This window comes from Microtus oregoni, unplaced genomic scaffold, assembly GCF_018167655.1.
Source record: "Microtus oregoni isolate MIOR12 unplaced genomic scaffold, Mior012 000015F_ref0000493, whole genome shotgun sequence".
In the NCBI taxonomy this organism is placed as follows: domain Eukaryota; kingdom Metazoa; phylum Chordata; class Mammalia; order Rodentia; family Cricetidae; genus Microtus; species Microtus oregoni.
In genome coordinates, this window is record NW_024543074.1 from 27,858,590 (window position 1) to 27,878,147 (window position 19,558).

The 19,558-nt window shown below is 50.9% G+C and overlaps 1 protein-coding gene across 7 annotated transcripts; it reads left to right on the forward strand.

Annotated features, from left to right (window-relative positions):
• Positions 1–255: 255 nt before the first annotated feature.
• On the forward strand, positions 256–19,436 carry Camta2 (calmodulin binding transcription activator 2). 7 transcript variants are annotated; one of them, XM_041664819.1, is made up of 23 exons: positions 256–364; positions 1,786–1,880; positions 2,050–2,153; positions 4,881–4,948; positions 5,031–5,166; positions 5,705–5,791; positions 6,014–6,167; positions 6,460–6,594; positions 7,136–8,076; positions 9,054–9,180; positions 10,323–10,457; positions 13,325–13,440; positions 13,995–14,179; positions 14,427–14,505; positions 14,774–14,996; positions 15,315–15,616; positions 16,845–17,041; positions 17,288–17,471; positions 17,805–17,876; positions 17,972–17,992; positions 18,115–18,302; positions 18,473–18,547; positions 18,635–19,436. In XM_041664819.1, the coding sequence occupies exons 2-23, from the start codon at positions 1,850–1,852 to the stop codon at positions 18,696–18,698; spliced, it is 3,624 nt and encodes a 1,207-aa protein (XP_041520753.1). In that variant the 5' UTR covers positions 256–364; positions 1,786–1,849; the 3' UTR covers positions 18,699–19,436. The 7 variants fall into 7 exon arrangements, with proteins under 7 accessions (XP_041520753.1, XP_041520754.1, XP_041520756.1 ...); XM_041664820.1 differs by having other exon boundaries at positions 5,720–5,791; XM_041664822.1 differs by lacking the exon at positions 17,972–17,992.
• The last annotated feature ends 122 nt before the right edge of the window (positions 19,437–19,558 follow it).

Here is a 19,558-nt window from a genome sequence, read left to right on the forward strand (position 1 = left end):
CCCAAATTAGACGAGCCTCGCCCGAGACAAGAAGAGTTCTGCCCAGGTCCAGCCTCCAAGGCTCTGGCCCTGTACCTCTGCCCAAGCCCCATCCTCCTGCGCCCACAGTCACATCAGTCAGCTGAGCTTCCGCCTCCGGATCCCGGTTCCCTCAGCGCTATTGCCCCTTTAGAGACGATCCTGCAGCCTGTAGCGTAGACTGGCCCAGTGTGCTGACCCCAGGTTCCCTTCTCGACCCCGTTCCCTTAATTGGGAGGCCCCGCCCCGTGCGCACTGACGTCGAACGCCGCTGTCAGCCGGCGCTAGGGGGGGTCGGTTTGGGGTAGAATGGCCGCTGCCGCCGTCACCCGCGGGACCCCGGGAGGTAAGAGCCAGGGCCTCTCGCCCGCCTCTCCACCCCCGCGCCAGGGGGCGCAGCTCCACGCGGTCCGGGTGTGGAGCACGGCGCCGGGGACCACCGTCCCTCCTCCCCGTTTGCCTCCACCTTGCTGCTTCCGTCCTCCTTCCCCGCGCCAGGGGGCGCCGCTAGGCGCAGGGCCCCATCACAGACACAGACCAGAGAGTGCGGGGACTGCCCCCAGACCCCCCGCACCCGGCTACCGCTCTGCCCCTTGCCCGCCAGGTGTTCATGAACTCTGTTCAGCTGCTTCTCCAGAACATCCGGGTTTCCGGGAGGGACCCTCCCACCTCGAAGATTCTTCCAGGACCCCCGCCCCCTTTGGGGGGGGAGCACCCCACCCCCAGCGCCAGGCGTGTCATAGACCTGAACCACCCTCAGGCCTGCAATCTCATCTCTCTCTTGCTCTGCACCCTGGCAAGCTGCCTAGCCAGGACTCCTTATCCCAACCCTAGCCTCACTGCACACCACCAATCCTGAATGGGCTTCCACCCCCTCTCCATCCCTGGACACCTGGCAGAACCCGCGCAGAGAGCCTCCTCCAGCTCCCATCTGTTCCCCAAGAGGGCGGAGGCTCAGCCGAGCCAGAGCAGTAGTAGACGGGGATATGGTAGGCTGGAGGTTGGGGAGGTAGGAGTGCTGAGGTGAAGTGAAATGCTAGCTGCAAAGGGGAAGCTGGAATGTCCTACCCGGAAGCTTGGTCCAACATGTCTACTCCAAATTCTCTTAGCTCATGATCAACCTGAGAGAGAGAGAGTAAGTGAGGTCAGTTATCAGATCTGCCCTTCCCCTTAGAAAAAAATCAAATAGAGAAGCAACTCAGGGTGTGTCTTCCAAGGGCCAGCTTGTCACCAGGCTCACATCTGCTTTCCTCCAGCGTCCGTCCCTGTTGGCTTGCCAAGCCACCCTCCAAGGATTGGAGCTCCAGCTCCTACATCTGGCCCACCCTTAGCCACAGCCTTGCTCTCCCTTCCCAGATGCACCCTGAGTTCTTCTGTTTGGCTTTTCCATGGGGAAAGATCTAATAACTGACCTCACCTACTCTCTCCTTCAGGTTGGCCAGGGCAAGGGAGAATCTGGGTTAGATGAGCAGAACCCAGCCTGCTGCCCTGGGGAATGCTCCAAAACTGTCAGCCTCCCCCACTCATCCTTTTCTTCCTGATCACTCTGTTCTGTCTTGTCTCCCCACTCCTGTTGGTTCCTGGCACTTATGTCTGGGTTCTCTTTTATCCCTGTTCTCTAGTTCTGCTGTCACATTCTAGTACAACCTTTCCTTTATCCTTCCCAGATATCGGGAGTGAGTTCTATAGCCCCTTACCCTACCTCAGGCTCCTCATCTTGAATTAATGTGGGGGCCTCTTCCATGACTGTGTTCTCTCCTTTCCCAGCACAGACTCCCCCTCCCCCCGGCCCCTCAGGCCGGGGGTGACCTTGCCCCCTGGAATCCTCACCATGAATACCAAGGACACCACTGAGGTTGCTGGTGAGTTCACAAAACAGGTTCCCAGTTTGGGCACAATCGTCTATGTTCTTCAGTTCTTTGCTCCCCACCTCTCTAGTCCTGGTCCTAGTCTCCCTGGTGCTCTTGGTTACACTGCGCCTCTCTCCTCCAGATTGCCTCTAACAAAGCCCTCCCTTCTGGTTCCCTTTAGAGAACAGCCACCATCTGAAGATCTTCCTCCCCAAGAAACTGCTGGAGTGTCTTCCTCGATGCCCACTGCTGCCTCCAGAGCGGCTCCGATGGAATACAAATGAGGTTTTCCTAGGGAATATGGGGTTAGGGCTGGAGGGGCAAGGGGGACCTGCCTCTGTCTGTGGACACTCACTACCAAACACTAGTCTAGGTTTTGGGGTCACAGAATTACAAAACCTTGGACTTAGAGGAGTCCATTTCTCTTTGGTATAGTCCATCCATAGAAAAACAAAGCTTAGTAGTTCTCCATAGTGAGCACCAGACTGTGCATCCGACCTGTCCTATCTCATATACTGTAGATGGTAATGAAGACGAAAGTGATTTGTTTTGTTTCTGGGTGTTAAACGTCGGGTTTTGGACAGGGTATCATGTAGTCCAGGCTAGCCTCAAACTTGCTATGTAGGCAAGACTGGGTTTGAACTCATTCTTTTTCTTTTCTTTTTTTTTTAAAATATTTATTATGTATACAATATTCTGTCTACATGTATGCCTGCAGGTCAGAAGAGGGCACCAGACCCCATTACAGATGGTTGTGAGCCACCATGTGGTTGCTGGGAATTGAACTCAGGACCTTTGGAAGAGCAGGCAATGCCCTTAACCACTGAGCCATCTCTCCAGCCCGTCATTCTTTTTTCTATTCTCTCTCTGTCTCTGTCTCTTTCTCTCTCTCTGTCTCTCCTCTATCTCTCTCTCTCTTCCCCTGAGATAGCATCCCATGTAGCCCAGATTGACTTCATGCTCCCTGTGTAGCTAAGGATGATCTTAAATATCCGATGCTCCTGCCTCTACCTCCCCAGAGCTAGGATTCTACAGGTGTGCCACCAAACCCAGTTAATGTGGTTCTGGGGAACGACCCCAAGGCCTTGTGCATACTAGATAAGCCCTCTACCAACTGAGTCCCAGTCCCTGAACTCTGATTCTCCTGCTTCCATGTCCTTAGTACTAGGATTTCAGGTGTGTGCCTCACTTTATTTTTTTCTTCCTTAAACAGGATCTCACCATTTAGCCCAGGCTAACCTTCTCCACATGTTGGCCTGTGTGGTGGTGGTGGGGTATGGATGTGTATATGTACATATGTGCAGGCGTGTGTGGTTACATGTTTGTGGAGGCTAGAGGTCTGTGTAAATGTCTTCTTTAGTCACTCTCCATGCTCTACCTAATTTTTTGAGACAGGGTCTTTCTTTTTGTTTTTGTTTTTTGAGACAGGGTCTCTCTGTGTACTGTGTGTAGCACTAGCTGTCCTGGAACTCATTCTGTAGACCAGGCTGGCCTCGAACTGACAGAGATCCCCCTGCCTCTGCCTTCCAAGTACTGGGATTAAAGGTGTGTGCCACCACTGGCCTTTCAATGAGACTGAAGCTCACTGATTGGCTGGACTAGCTGGCCAGCCAGCCCCAGAACCAAGAACCATCTTGTCTCTCTTTCCCCGGCATTAGGATTACAGGCATCAGCCATGCACAGCTGTGCCCAGCTTCTTAGGTGGGTGCTGGGGATCTGAATTTATGTCCACACTTGGACAGCAAGCACTTTACTGACCAAATCATTTCTCCAGCCTGAAGTTGGAGAGACAGGGACTCAGTGGCCTGAGCTCCTGATCTTCCTGCCTCAGCCTCCTGAGTACTGGAACTGGGATTACAGGTGGATACCCACATACCTGTCTCAGAGCCCTTGATTTTTACCACGTTCTGGAGGGCACAGTTCCTGGGATGTCACTTTCTGGGTTCTGTATACGCATTTGTATTTCCTCGTATGCAGTTAGTGGTTGACAATTACTGATTCAGTATTAGAATTGTAGCCAGCCAGTGGTGGTGCACACCTTTAATCCCAGCAGCACTCGGGAGGCAGAGGCAAGCAGATCTCTGTGAGTTCGAGGTCAGCCTGGTCTACAGAGCTAGTTTCAGGACAGGTTCCAAAGCTACAGAGAAACCCTGTCTCAAAAAAATCAAAAGAAAAAAAAAAGAAAAGAATTGTCTGTAAAGCCAGAGGTGGCAGCTCACACCCACAGTCCTAGCACTCAGGAGGCAGGCATAAGGATTACAACACACTTGTGGCCATCCTGGTCTATATATCAAGTACAAGAAGACAGGCCAAGGTTATGTAGTGAGACTATGTACTGTCAATAAAAATGGGTGTGTTTGCATATGGTTATTGTAGGCGCTACAGAGCCTTCAGGAAGTTCAGAGAAGCAGCAAGTCTTCACAGAGCACCTGGGAAGCATGTATGATACTCATGATTTCCAGACACAGGCATTCATATGGTACTTTAGGCTTATAGGGCAGTAGCGTGGAGAATGTGATTGTTGGAGGTGTGTTCAAGAAGGAACCAATGAACCCATCTGGCGGGACCAGTGGGTTGAATTTGAGTAAAGAGTAGGAATGATAGTTTGATACTCTTTCTGAAAGCCTTGAAGTCAGACATAGAACCTGGGGTCCTTGTCAGTGTCAAGCCATTGACATTTCGCAGAAAGGGTCACAGAGAAAGTACCTAACATGAATAAAGGGTAAACTTGAAGCTGGCTCCACGATATAGGCTCCAGTATGGGGAGAGAGAGATAAGAGGTTAGGTTGTTTTTATTTTCTCCTTCTGGTACTTGAACCCGGGGCCTTGCACATGCTAAACAAGCACTGTCTTTCTCTGTTACAGAACTATATCCCCAACCTGAAGTTAGGGTAGAACTAGCTGTTCTTAAGAGGACTGTGAGACCTTGCTGGGCCCAAATACCTGCCATACCTCTGCAGAGACCCTGAGCCATTGACCAAGGGGGTGACCCAAGTGTTTCCTTTCCTCCAGGAGATTGCATCCTACCTGATCACCTTTGAGAAACATGATGAGTGGCTGTCCTGTGCCCCAAAGACAAGGTAAGAAGTTTCTCCAGTTTGAAAAATGACAGGAATCCTGGGCTGTATTCACAAACCTCAAGCTTCCCCGCCCTCCTTCCAGGCCTCAGAATGGCTCCATTATCCTCTACAATCGTAAGAAGGTGAAATACCGAAAGGATGGTTACCTTTGGAAGAAGCGGAAGGATGGGAAGACCACCCGAGAGGACCACATGAAACTCAAGGTTCAGGGCATGGAGGTAAGAGCATCAGACATCCACACATCGCCCTTGCCCACACTCCAGCCTGGCAGGCAGGGTTTGGGGACATTGTCAGCCTCTCCTGCTCAGTTAGTCTTCTCAGTCACTCTGGATCAGCTGACTGATTGCTGAGCTCTCTCTCAGCTTCCCATTTGCCCTCCACAACCCAGCCTATGGCACCAATGTACATACCCTTCACATTCCCTTGTTTGCATTTCCCGCGGGGATCTAAGTAATTATGTTCTAAACACGGTTTCTCTTCCCAAATCATTGTTGTTCTGCACTTTCTCTCTGCCCTTAGATTTCTTTCCCATATCTCAAATTGGGCCCCCCTTTTTTTTTGTAAGATCCCCAGCTCCTCTGTTCTCTTCTCTCTGTCCCTTAACCATGACTTAAGGCTGCCAGAATTTGGAAGGGGTAGGAAGAAGGTGAGGGTAGGGAGAGGGCTGAAGAGGAACTGGTGGAAAGATTGGGATTCCTGCAAAGGGACTGAACAGAGGAAGAGTTGGGGAGCAGACTAGCCCTCCCCCCACCCCAGCCTGTCTCCTGGCAGTGTCTCTATGGCTGCTACGTTCACTCTTCCATCGTCCCCACATTCCATCGGCGCTGCTACTGGCTGCTCCAGGTAAGACCAACCGAGAACTCAGGGAGCCAGATTTCTGGCTCTTTGAGGAACATGGGATCTGAAAAGATGAAGTGGAGTAGGTTCTGAGTGGGAAAAGAAGAAGCTAGAACATGATGGAAATTGGGGGTGACTAGAATTGGGGGTAATGCTCAGAAGAAAGTGAGGACTAGGAAGCCAAGGCCCTGAATCCTAGGCCCATGGCGCGTGCCTTTGTGCTCCCAGAACCCTGACATCGTCCTCGTGCACTACCTGAACGTCCCGGCCCTAGAGGACTGTGGAAAGGGCTGTAGCCCCATCTTTTGTTCCATCAGTAGCGACCGGCGGGAGTGGCTGAAGTGGTCACGCGAGGAGCTATTGGGACAGCTAAAGCCCATGTGTAAGGAACAAGCACGATTGAGCTCTAAGGGAGGGGAGAGTGGAGCTTCCCAAAAGCACTAGAGCTCTGTGCACGAGCCCTATGGGTAACTGTTTTTCTCTGAGCCAGGAGGGAGCGTTCCTGTTTGGAGGCCAGACACTGAGGCTGTGCAGTCTAAGATGTGGAATATGGAGGGGGGGAAAGACAGCTGTGAGCTGTATGTCTGAGCAGCTTTAAGTTCAGCATGCCAGGGCTTTAGGGGAGCCATTGAAGTCCTTTGGAAGCCTCACAGTGTCCCCCAAATCTCCTGTAGTTCATGGCATCAAGTGGAGCTGTGGGAATGGGTCGGAGGAATTCTCTGTGGAACAGCTGGTACAACAGATCTTGGACACCCACCCAACCAAGCCAGCACCCCGAACCCATGCCTGCCTCTGTAGTGGGGGCCTTGGTAAGTGAAGCCTGACTCTGGAACTGTTTTCCCATTTAGCCACATTGCTTAATAACTGACTTGATGGAATTTGCATACTAATTTGCAAGTCTTTGCATGTTCAGGAAGATGGGCCAGATGAGCAAAGAACTTCCTGTCTGGCAACACTGGCCCCAGAATGTATACACTTTAGTTCCCGCAGTCCATGGCTCTCGCGCTTACTATTTTTAGTAATTCCTGCCCCTACCACCCCACACCACCGATCACACTCAACCTTAGCTCGGATCCTCCTTAGTACCCCTTGGTTCTTTTGTCCTTTTGCTCTGCCTTTACCCTCTGCTCTCAGCTACTGCCTCAAGCCAGGGCTCCTCCCCTACTCTGTTCCTCTAGTCCTGTTTGTTTTGAGAAACTGAAGGGAGGGGGAGACTCACTTCTGATGCCTCCCAGTGGTCATAATCAGTATTACACTGTGGATTTACTGATGGGGGCGGGGCTTCCAGGAAGGGTCTGCTGGAGAAGGAGGTATCATCCTTTCTCTTCTTCCTACTCTTCTCCATTCCAGGTTCCGGGAGCCTCACCCACAAATGCAGCAGCACCAAACACCGCATCATCTCTCCCAAAGTGGAGCCCCGAGCTTTGACCCTGGCTTCCATATCCCACTCCCAGCCCCCTGAACCTCCGCCACTGATAGCACCACTTCCTCCAGAGCTACCCAAGGCACATACCTCCCCATCTTCCTCTTCTTCCTCTTCCTCCTCCTCAGGATTTGCAGAACCCCTAGAAATCAGACCTAGCCCTCCTACCTCTCGAGGGAGTTCGTCAAGAGGAGGCACTGCCATCCTCCTCCTAACAGGACTAGAGCAGCGTGCTGGGGGCCTGACACCCACCAGGCACTTGGCTCCCCAGGCTGAACCTAGACCTTCTGTGAGCGTGGCTATGGTTGTAGGTTCTGAACCTTCTGCCCCACCAGCTCCCCCCAGCCCTGCCTTTGACCCTGATCGTTTTCTCAACAGCCCCCAGAGGGGCCAGACATATGGAGGGGGCCAAGGAGTAAACCCAGACTTCCCTGAGGCAGAGGGCACTCATATTCCCTGTCCTGCCCTGGAACCTGCCGCTGCCCTGGAGCCCCAGGCAGCTGCTCGAGGTCTCCCTTCACAGTTGGGAGCAAGTGGGAGAAGAGGAAACCAATTCTTTATCCAAGATGATGATAGTGGGGAGGAACTCAAAGGCCAGGGAACTGTGCCACCTGTACCTTCACCCCCTCCTTCATCCCCATCTTCACCTGCCACCTTGCAGCCACCAGGCAGGGTAACAAGAGGAGAAGCCTTGTTTGGGGGCTCTGGTGGCACCAGTGAGCTAGAGCCCTTCAGTCTTTCGTCATTCCCAGACCTTATGGGCGAACTCATCAGTGATGAAGCTCCAAGCGTCCCAGCCCCAACCCCCCAGCTCTCTCCTGCTCTTCACACCATCACAGACTTTTCCCCAGAGTGGTCCTACCCAGAGGTGAGTCTTGGGTTTCTCTTCTCCCACTTGTTTTCTGGTTTTTCAAAATGAATTTTATTAACTCTTACCCCATGGCCTGTGACCTTATTTCTCAGTTTTCATGGCTTTTGTGTGTTTGTTTGTAATGTTAGGAAGCAAATCTAGCATGTTAGGCATATACTCTGCCTTTAGGTGATCTCCCAAGTCCTTCATCCCCCTGTTCTCCTAACCTTTGCTTTTACGTAAACTGTAGCTTTTCTTGTATTTTCATAGTCTTTATCCATGCTCCTCTCCCCGTCCCCCTCCAGTGTGTTATCGTGGTTTTCAGAGCCCTTCAGGGACCTCATTTTCTTGGTGACTGTTTTAAGGTGCCATGGGGGCCACTAATGACTAACACTAGAGAAAAAAATGTACACTGAGATATGACTTCAAATTCTGGGCAGCCGGAAGTCTGTGGTCGGCACAGAGAAGTTCCACTTGACTTCAGGAGGGAAGGGAACTGCAGGAGTGAAGTAGCCCAGCACACAGCTTTCTGATGAAAGTTGTTTGATCCTCCTGTGGAGCTCCTGACTTGTGTTTCTTAGTAGATTCAGGACAGTCCAGTAAAGGGCTCAGGGTGTAGCTCAGTGGAAGAACACTTGCCTAGCATATAGAAGGCCTGGGCTGGATCATCAGCACTGGGGAAAGATGTTTTACTGGGCATGGGTGGTGCACATTCATAGGAGACAGAAGCTAGATGATCAGGAATTCAAGGCCATCTTTGGCTACATAGGACGTTTGAGGCCAACCTAAGCTACATGAGATCCTTTAAAAAAAGAAAAGAAAATTAGTTCTGATGAGATAAATAACCACTTGGCCGGAAGGTGGGTCCTGTTCATCAGTGAACCTCTAAACTCTAGCACAGATCCTGCCGTACAGTGGTCATTTCTAAGGATCTAAATAAATGAGTGACTGAAAGCCCAACTCCAGTCACGCGGCTATCTGACTTCTGTCTGCAGGGTGGGGTCAAGGTGCTCATCACAGGCCCTTGGACGGAGGCCGCGGAGCATTACTCCTGTGTCTTTGATCACATCGCAGTGCCAGCCTCTCTTGTCCAGCCTGGTGTCTTACGCTGCTACTGTCCTGGTATGGAGATCGGGAATAATGAGGGGAGGGACTGCCATTATGGACAGTTAAGATGACTAAGGACCTCCAGGCTTCCAGGAAGCACTGGAAACAAATATATTGTTCTGAGGGCACAAAGGCCTCTTCCAGCCCTGAGGCTGAGTGTCCAGTTCCCCCAGCAGACAGAAGAGCATGGTCTTAGTGTCCCCAAATCTAGGATATGATCTAAGAAGCTCAGTTGTTATCTAACCAATGACCTTAGCTAATTCCATACCTTCCTTGTAATCTTGGTCTCCCTCCTCTAAGGTTAAGCATGTGGCCAAAGGGATCTCTAATGCCCATGCTGTCTCTGTAGCTTAGTTGGAACCAGGGTCTTCTACACTAATCTAAAGAGAAAGTTCATCAGCCACATGGACCTATTTAATTAAAATTCATTTCCTCGGGCACACTGACCGTATTTCAAGTGTTTAACCACCACACATTTTAGGGCTCCCAGTAACATACCCAACACTGTAGAAAGTTCTTGTGGACAGCGCTGGTCTAGACTGACTTCCCTATCTTTTGCTACCACCCTTCCCTGCAACCTAGGACTCAACAGTTGTCTTCCTCAGGGTACTCCGGGTTGGCAGTGTTGTTGTTTAGGAGTATATTCTCTCCTGGTCTTCACAGCCCCAGTCAACCACATATGAAGGGAAAGGGGAAGTAAGACCAGAGAAGCCAGGAATTGGGAGAAAAGTCTCAGCCCCTGGTCTTGAGGTTGAGGCCTGGTGATTTTTTTCCTCGGGGTGATAGACATTGAGACTCTGGATACAGCTCTTACCAGACACTGATGATGAGCAGACAACTTCCCTTTCCTGCATTTCAGCAAGGGTCATGACCTCTGAACTCTGGTCTAAAGGACTGAAGGAGTTAGCCACCATCGTGTTTGCTGAGCAATACCCTTAACTCAGAGTCTATAGCCAATAATTCTCTGGTCCATAGATGTGTTAAGTCCCCCTCCCCCCGCCCCATTAGTGCAAAGGCTACACACTGAAGCTGGGAGTCTCTTGGCCCACACCAAGGGAACGGGAGAAATATGCACTAATGATTATCACTGGCTCCAATAAAGCCAATCAGGAAAGAAGCCAGGCAAAGAGCCCTTCTCCCTGACCTACTCTCCCCAGCCCACGAGGTAGGGCTGGTGTCTTTGCAGGTGGCAGGGCGTGAGGGGCCCCTCTCTGCTTCTGTGCTCTTTGAGTATCGAGCCCGCCGATTCCTGTCTCTGCCTTCCACGCAGCTTGACTGGTTGTCACTGGATGGTGAGTACTGAGCCCTGTGACCCACGGTTTTAGGCATGACATGAGAATAACATGATGCTCTACCTTTCAGGGCACCAGGAAAGCCCACTATTGCTGCCATTTCTACTGGACGTGTATGTGTGCGTGTGTGCATGTGTGTGTGTGTGTGTGTGTGTGTGTGTGTGTATTAATGTTTTTTAGAAAGAGTCTCGCTATGTAGCCTTGGTTATCTTAGAACTTCTTTGTAGATCAAGTTGGCCTAAAATTTGCTGCCATTTTCTTGCCCCTGCCTCCCAGAGTGCTGGGATTTACAGGCATGTGCTACCATGCTCAGCTTTGTTGGTATTTGTTTGTTTGTTTCATTTCGTTTGTTTGTTTTTTTGTTTTTCTGGGTGGGGTTTTTTTTTGTTTGTTTGTTTGGTTGGTTTTTGAGACAAGGTTTCTCTGTGTAGCTCTGGAACATACTCTGTAGACCAGGCTGGCCTCTAATTCAGAGATCCTCCTGAATCTGCCTCCCAAGTACAGGATTAAAGGTGTGTGCCACCGCTGGCTTTTTTTTTAATCTATGTTTGGAGGGGACATTAGTCATTTTTTAAATGTGGTAGCAAACTGTCCTTATTTCTGTGAATTTTGGAGCTAACTTTTTTTTTTAATTTGTACGGGTGTTTTTATGTGTCTGTGTACCCATAGAAGCCAGAAGAGGGTATCAATCATCTGGGACTAGAGTTACACCCATTGTAAACTGCCTTGTATGTGCTGGGAATCAAACAGGGTCCTCTGGAAGAGAAGCCATGGTACTTAAGATGGCCTTGAGTCATCTCTCCAGCCCCCTTGTTTTGTTTTTTGGCAGGGTCTCATGTAGTCTAGGCCAGCCTCAAACTCATTTTATACCCTTGAATTCCTGGATCCTTGTGCATTTACCTCCCAAGTACTGGGATTATAGTCATGTGGTACCACTCTCAGTTTAAAATTGTTATTGTTAAATAAATACAAAATTGAGCAAGGAGAAGTTGTGTGTACTTGTAATTCTAGCTACTCTGGAGGTTGGAGTAAGAGATCTCAAGTTTGAGGCCTCCCAGGCTGAAGAGATGGTTCAGTATTTAAGAGCACTAAGTACTCTTGCAGAGAACCTAAGTTTGATTCCCAGCACCCACATGGTGGTTCACAATCACCTGTAACTCCAATTCCAGGGGATCAGATGCCCTCTTCTGGCCTCTCTGGGCATCAGGCACACAAGTGGTTCACAGATACACATGCAGGCAAAACACTCATACACATAAAATAAAAAATTAAAAGGAAAAATATAGGTCATTTATTTTTATGTTTTTCTTTTGGGTGATAAAGTTGTATTCATTATAGGACTATTGGAAATTACAGAAAATCCATACAGAAAATTGGAAACGTGTGATACTGTCAGTAGAGTTATTACTAAAGTGTCCTCTCTTGCCCATACAGGCGTGCACACACATATGCTATATGTGTTTTAGTTGGTCCCATTTCTGCTTCTTTACTTGTTTTCCTTTCTGGGGGCTTGAGAATTCTATCTGACCCTCTGCTTTCTCAAGGTTTACTCTTTCTCTGTTGCTTCTCGGTTCTTCTCAGTTCTCCTGCCATCCTCCTTCTCTCCCAGGAGGCTTTTATTCCTACTCTGCCTCACTCTTGGGGGCGGGTCACACTTGTGGTACAGCCTGAGTAGATGTGTCAGATGTGAGTGGATGTTTATGGCGTTAGTTTCCTAGCTTTGGGCCTTGGTAGCATCCTCAGCTTTGATCTGTGCTGCTCTGGCTGGTCATCACTTTACTTTTACCCCTTTCTAATCTGTGTGTCATCTCTCTGCCAGGTCTCCTTTCTTCCCACTTGAACTATATCTGGTCTTGCCTATTTTCTTTCCTAATTGCTTGTTTGGGACTTTCTGGATCTGTTCCCCTCTCTGTCCTGTCTGAGTTTCTGCTCATCAATCCCTTCTATCATGGCACTGTAGAACATCCCCCGTCTTCATTATTTTTCTGTGCTTGTTTTCTCTAGGCTCTAGTCCCCTCTCACTTCCTTTCCTTGCCCTTATTTGATCTCAAAAGGGAACAGATACAGCTTCTGTTTGCATGTGCATAAATTTGTGTGTGTGTGTGTGTGTGTGTGTGTGTGTGTGAGAATTTGTACATGGAGTTGGGAGGAGGAAGAATGAACATGGCTACCCATCTCTGTCACCATCTCTCCCCAACCATCCTTTGTGCAAAGCTGCAGAGGATCTGCTGGAGTAGGTGGTGCTTTTGAAGTTCTAGTCTTCAAGTACTTTGGGGCTTAGCCTAGAAGGGGGATCTTGGAGTACGTCAGCCCATCATGGGGGACAAAGGTAGTATCAGGAACAAGAACTTAGGGTACATTCTGTTTAGGAAAAGGCTGGAGGAGGACATGCCAATATGTGGCTTAGTTAGCTGAGGACCAGATGGGCACTGGAGAATTCCTGATGCCTCTGTCTTGGAGGAAACAGCCTTGGTTCTTTTTTTCGTTGTGGTTCTTTCGAGACAGGGTCTCTCTGTAGCTTTGAAGCCTGTCCTGGAAGTAGCTCTTGTAGACCAGGCTGGCCTCGAACTCACAGAGATCTGCCTGCCTTTGCCTCCTGAGTGCTGAGATTAAAGGAATGCACCACCATAGCCCAGCCAGCCTTGGTTCTTAATCTTGGTTCTAGTCTATGCATGAGATTAATAGCCTTAGTTCAAGAGCTGAGCCTTCCTGGTTAGTTCTGTGTAGATGAGTGGGTAAGGAGGATGTTGTATAGGGGAAGAGAAGACTCGATCATCCCATTCTTCATCCCCCAGACCCTGGGTACAAGTAATGTTACTAGCACCACCTAGATCCTGTCTACTCAGTCTCCCATGCCCACCCCACAGACAGCCAGTTCCGGATGTCCATCCTGGAGCGGCTGGAGCAAATGGAGAAGCGGATGGCAGAGATTGCAGCAGCTGGGCAGGCACCTGGCCAGGGTCCAGAGGCTCCTCCAATTCAGGTACTTCTACAACAAAGACCACAGTCTACAGTGGGGGCATAGGATCTCTATAAGGAGAGTGGTTCTAGCATGTAACATCCCTCACTCACCTTTCCCCAGCCTCATCAGCGAGTTCTCTTCCCTCTCAGCAGACAGGCTTTGGACTATTTCTGATCTGAAGGGTGGAGGTGAAGGTGAGGGTGGGGGAGGAATCAGGAATGTTGGGCCCAAGAGCTCTGTGGGTTCTGACTCTCTGAGGAAAAAGGGCTGGGGGCTTCGAGAAGATGCTGGTTCATGCGGGAGAAAAGCATACATGAACATGGTGGTACCAGTCAGTATTAGTATGGAAGCCCAGTGTGGGCAATGGAGTGCAAGGGACTCAAACTAGGAGAACCAGTGAGCTATCAGTGGTAGTGGGAACCTGGAGTGGGAGAGGGGTGTGTGTGTGTGTGTGTGTGTGTGTGTGTGTGAGAGAGAGAGAGAGAGAGAGAGAGAGAGCGCTAAAAGCTGAAGCTGGTAAGATAACCTGCAGAACCAAAAGCCCAAATCTCTGCATACGGGTGTATGTACTACAGGATGAAGGCCAGGGCCCTGGTTTCGAGGCACGTGTGGTGGTCTTGGTAGAGAGCATGATCCCCCGTTCCACTTGGAGAGGTCCTGAACGTCTGATCCATGGAAGCCCCTTCAGGGGCATGAGCCTTCTGCATCTGGCTGCTGCCCAGGGCTATGCTCGACTGATTGAGACTCTGAGCCAGTGGCGGTGAGCACTGTTGAGACTAAAGCCCCAGGGGGTAAAAACTTGGATCCCTGCCTGGAAGGATCAGGGTCGTTACTATGGGAAGGTGTGCTCTCTGAAGATTGTTTTTTGGAGGACTCTTAATATCCTGACCTAAGACATTGACTTCTTGACCAACTTAAAGTCACTTCCAGTCCTTCTGCTTCTATGTTCCTACTTTGTCCCATTTTTTCCTCCCTGACTGGGCTTTGTTGTTGACCCTAACCTCTAGGAGTGTGGAGACTGGAAGCTTGGACTTAGAGCAAGAGGTTGACCCGCTCAACGTGGACCATTTCTCTTGCACCCCTCTGGTGAGGATGTTGTTTCCAAGTTCCCTCAGGGCAATAAGCAGAGGAACAGGTGCTTCAAAAGAATGATTTGACGGGCGGTGGTGGTGCTGGTCTTTAATCCCCACCACTTGGGAGGCAGAGGCAGGTGGATCTTTAAGTTCAAGGCCACCCTGGTCTACAGAGCGAGTTCCAGGAGTGGTCCTTTGAGGAGTGCAGGAAAATCCGCAGTGGGCCAGGGCGTGAGAACTGGCTGGAGACGGACAGGCCTCACTCCACCGTCTCTCCGTAGATGTGGGCTTGTGCACTGGGACACTTAGAAGCTGCTGTGCTCCTTTTCTGTTGGAATCGACAAGCACTGAGTATTCCTGACTCCCTGGGCCGTCTCCCCCTATCTGTGGCCCATTCTCGGGGTCATGTGCGCCTTGCCCGCTGCCTTGAGGAGCTGCAGAGACAGGAGCCTTCAGTTGAGCACCCACTTGCTCTATCTCCACCTTCCTCCAGCCCAGACACTGGTGAGAGTTGGCCAAAAAATGTCCAGAGCAAAGCAAAGGGTGGGAGACAGTGAGAGAGACAGGAATGGGAGGTAATGGGACCAAGAAGAGGCAGGGGAGGGGCTGGAGGGCTGCTTTTCCAGAGGACTTGGGTTCTGTTCCCAGCACCCACATAGTAGCTCACAATGGACATATATTTGGGGGAAAAAAAACTCACACACATAAAATAAAAGTTAGTATATATTAAAAAAAAAAGACAGAAACTGAAATGAGCTAAGGTAAGAGACTCAGGGTAGCCTGCAGGTCCCGCTGTCCTTACCCATTCTGCCCTCCACTCAGGTCTGAGCAGCGTCTCTTCACCCTCGGAGCTGTCAGATGGCACCTTCTCTGTCACATCAGCCTATTCAAGTGCCCCAGATGGCAGTCCTCCCCCTGCTCCTCTGCTGGCTTCTGAAATTACTATGGAGATGATTCCAGGCCAGCTTTCTTCCGGCGCCCCTGAGACACCCTTACTCTTTATGGACTACGAAGCCACTAACTCCAAAGAGTCTGTTCCTTCTGTTTCGGGGCTCGCACTAGCCCAGAAGGATGGGGCTCCTCCAGAGGATGCTGACAGCCCACCAGCTGTGGATGTGATCCCGGTACTCTTTATGTTGGTGGGATTAGATTCATAAAGGCTAGGAACAGAGTGAGGTGCAGAGGTGGGGTGACAGAGTTCCATGAAGCAGATCAGCCTGGCTTCAGTTTTAGAAGAAAAACCATTTACTGTTTGGGTGTGGGCAAAGGACCCCTTTGCTTAGTAGTTCCTTCCAGACTATGATTCAGCAGTCACGAGGTAGGAGAGGTTAAGAATCCTGGGGAGTATCTTCACTTAGAACTGAACCGTTGCAATCACCTGTCAATCCATGAAGGGAAAGGTTCTTTTTGGTTTTGTTTTGTTTTTTCAAGACAGGGTCTCGCTATGTCACTCTGGAGTCCTGGAACTCACTCTGTAGACCAGGCTGGCCTTAAACTCAGAGATTTGCCTGCCTCCGCCTCTCTAGTGTTGGGAATAACGGTGTGGACCACTTGCTGGGAAGTGCACCTTGACGATAAGTGCTAGGACCTGTGCACACACTCGCTTTAGAAAGGCCGAGTATAATTAGGAAACAAGAACTCCATCTCAGGCCGGGCGGTGGTGGCGCACGCCTTTAATCCCAGCACTCGGGAGGCAGAGGCAGGCGGATCTCTGTGAGTTCGAGACCAGCCTGGTCTACAAGAGCTAGTTCCAGGACAGGCTCCAAAACCACAGAGAAACCCTGTCTCGAAAAACCAAAAAAAAAAAAAAAAAAAAAAAAAAAACTCCATTTCAGGAGGCAGGGACAGGAGGATCTCCGTGAGGTCCAGGCCAGCCGGGTATAAAGTGAGTTCCAGTACAGCCAGAGTTACATAGTGAGACAGTGTCTCAAAACAACAACAAACCCAAACCTCCAAAGCCAGCATAATGGAGTATGGCCAGCAGTATGCTATTTGCCTCCCAACTAGCTATTCACCAGGAGTGCTGTTATGTTAAGCCCTAGGCTGGTTCTTGGAGACCTGAAGCAAGATAGGCTTGGGCTACTCCGGGGCCTAGGGCAGATCCAAGAGGGACAGTGGGCAAAGTGGAAGGATGCTAAGATCTTCATCCTTCGCTTTTTGTGTTCTCCACAACTTAACAGCATGAAGGGCTGTGTCCCTCAGAGGGAATCAATCAGAATGAATGAATGAGCAGTGTTAGTTGAGAATTAGCCGGTGGCATCTCAAAAGATGAGGGAGTGGGGTTTAAGGCTACAGCTTAGGCTGTGCTGCTGGACCATCAGTAGTTAAGTTCACTTGTCTCCCTTCATCCAGGTGGACATGATCTCACTAGCCAAGCAGATCATCGAAGCCACACCAGAGCGGATTAAACGAGAGGACTTCTCAGGATTCCCTGAAGCTGGAGCCTCACCAAGGGAGCAGACAGGCACTGTGGGGCTTAGTGAGACCATGTCCTGGCTAGCCAGTTACCTGGAGAATGTGGACCATTTCCCCAGCTCAGCCCCTACTAGGTGACCAGCTCAGAACAAAGCCTTCAGATTCTTTTTCAGAGAAAGATGGGTGGGAGGAAGCAGGCTCCCTTACAGCCAAAGCACCATTCTGGCTGCGGCCCTGGGTGTTCAGGAGACCAGAACTTGTTGATGAACTCTGGAGCCACCCTTTTTCAGACTTTGTTGCTGAAGATTGTCCCCAGTAGCCACCTCTAGCCGGGATAAAGGGGTTTAAGATGCTCCATGATAGCCTTTCTCTCCCCACAGTGAGCTGCCCTTGGAGCGAGGTCGCCTAGCTGTCCCTCCAGCACCTTCCTGGGCAGAGTTCCTCTCTGCATCTACCAGTGGCAAGATGGAAAGTGACTTTGCCTTGCTGACACTCTCAGATCATGAGCAGCGGGAACTGTATGAGGCGGCACGCGTCATCCAGACAGCCTTCCGAAAGTACAAGGTCAGAGAGCCCAGGGTCTCCCGGTGCTTTTGCAGAAAGAGCACTCATTCAGAGGCCTTAAATGTGACTAAGAAAGAGCCCAGGGGAGCCAGTACTTGCCACCAAGTCTGACAACTTTAATTTTGTCCCTGGAATTCATAGTGGAAGAGAGCTGACTCTCTCAAGTTGTCCTCTGATGTCCACACACAGGCACGCCCATACACACACACAAATAAATAAATATGAAAAAAAAACCCATTTTTTAAGGAGGGGACTTCAGGAGGAAGGAGTAGGTCCAGAGTCCACGAGGTAGGCAGTGAGATGTTGAGATTTGGCCTCATTTTCTTCCCTTAGGGCCGGAGGTTGAAGGAGCAGCAGGAGGTGGCCGCAGCTGTGATCCAACGTTGTTATCGGAAGTACAAGCAGGTTAGAGCCTTTTCTCAAAGGTATACCAACACACAACCACCCCATCTAACAAGTCCCTGGGCTGAGAGCCCTAACTTCCCCTCTCTCTCCACAAGCTGACCTGGATTGCACTTAAGGTATTAGGCATGAGCTCTGGGCGTGAGTGTGGGTTAGAGAAAGGGCTGTGCATCAACCTGACTTAAGGGTGACCTTCAGGGCTTTGGATTTCAGCTCCTGTCCCCTCTCTCCTTCCCTGCAGTTTGCACTCTATAAGAAAATGACTCAGGCGGCCATCCTGATTCAGAGCAAGTTCCGAAGCTACTATGAACAGAAGCGGTTTCAGCAGAGCCGCAGAGCGGCCGTACTTATCCAGCAGCACTACCGCTCCTACCGCCGCAGGCCAGGGCCTGCTCACCGGCCCTCAGGCCCCCTGCCGGCCCGAAACAAGTAGGAACCCCCAACCCCAACCCCGCTCCCGCCCCTCCTACGGACCACTGCTTACCTCTTTGATAAAGCCCACTCCCTCTTCTCTTCCTGCCTGCCTGCTTTTGCCTACTATGGACTTAAAATGGGGGGCTGGGAGGCCTGAGTTCTATGAGCTCTCTCTCTTTCACCAGGGGCTCCTTTCTTACCAAGAAGCAGGACCAGGCAGCCCGGAAGATAATGCGGTTCCTGCGGCGCTGCCGACACAGGTTCTAATCCCTTACCTCACTGGTTCTCTGCCCCGCTATCTTTCCTTATCCAGCACTCTCCTCTGACTCCTCTCTGTCTCTCCGCAGGATGAGGGAATTGAAGCAGAACCAGGAGCTGGAAGGGCTGCCCCAGCCAGGACTGGCCACCTGACCTCTCCACCGCCTTTCTCCACACCCTGGGGGCCCCTGGCAGTCTTAACAAGGAGAAGGCTTTCGGGATTAGGGGAGCCCCCTGTCGGCAGCTTTTTCTCCTTCCTTTTTGGGAGCCCTTTGTAGAACCCCTGCCCCCTTCCCCAGCCTTAGACCTACACTTCTCCTCCCTTCTGGTCGTGCCTCCTCTTTCGGTCCCTGGCTCCAGAAGACCCGTACCCCACATATCTGCATCTTCAGCTGTGATCTACGGAGCCCTGCCTGCACCTTCTCCATAACCCCACTCCTGCCTGCACCTGACTCGGACCTTCCTGACTTGCCTTATTTATTTGTTCGACGAGTCTATGATGAATGTATCCGCCTCGTCCCCACCACTGCCTTCGCTGCGCGCGCCCTCGTGTTTCAGGGGTGACTGCCCCACCCTGACTCCGCATGTTTGCGTCTGTTTCCTCCTTTCCTGGCCCTGTCTTCCCCATCACCCTGACTCTGGCCACCCACCCCGGGTTCCAAAGAGGAGGGGGTGTACATAGGATCGCGAGGCGGAGTCCCGCTCCCATGGGGAGGGGTATGTACATACTGTAACATACAGAGTATAGTGAAGAATCTATTTAAGGCGCTGCGCGGCCGGGCGTCTGGTTCCCTGGCGCGGCGGGGGCCCCCGGCTGGCTCCACGAGCACTTTCTATTTGTGCATGGGCTTGGTTTATACGAACTGCCATTAAACATCTCTGCACCAGCTAGCCTCCGGCCTATGTCTGCTGGGGGCGGGGCGGGAAGATCGCCACGCAAGTAGGTCGGCTGGCCGGGGCGGCTGCCAAAAGCGGGGCGGGGCAGCGCGGTTTTTCAGCTTCCGACGTGTTTC

Coding starts and splice junctions, on each gene's coding strand:
- Camta2 (XM_041664826.1), top strand. CDS start 1,850: ATGAATACCAAGGACACCACTGAGGTTGCTG. Junction 6,168..6,459: donor GGGACAGCTAAAGCCCATGT/GTAAGGAACAAG, acceptor AATCTCCTGTAG/TTCATGGCATCAAGTGGAGC. Junction 17,042..17,287: donor CCCAGCTCAGCCCCTACTAG/GTGACCAGCTCA, acceptor CTCTCCCCACAG/TGAGCTGCCCTTGGAGCGAG.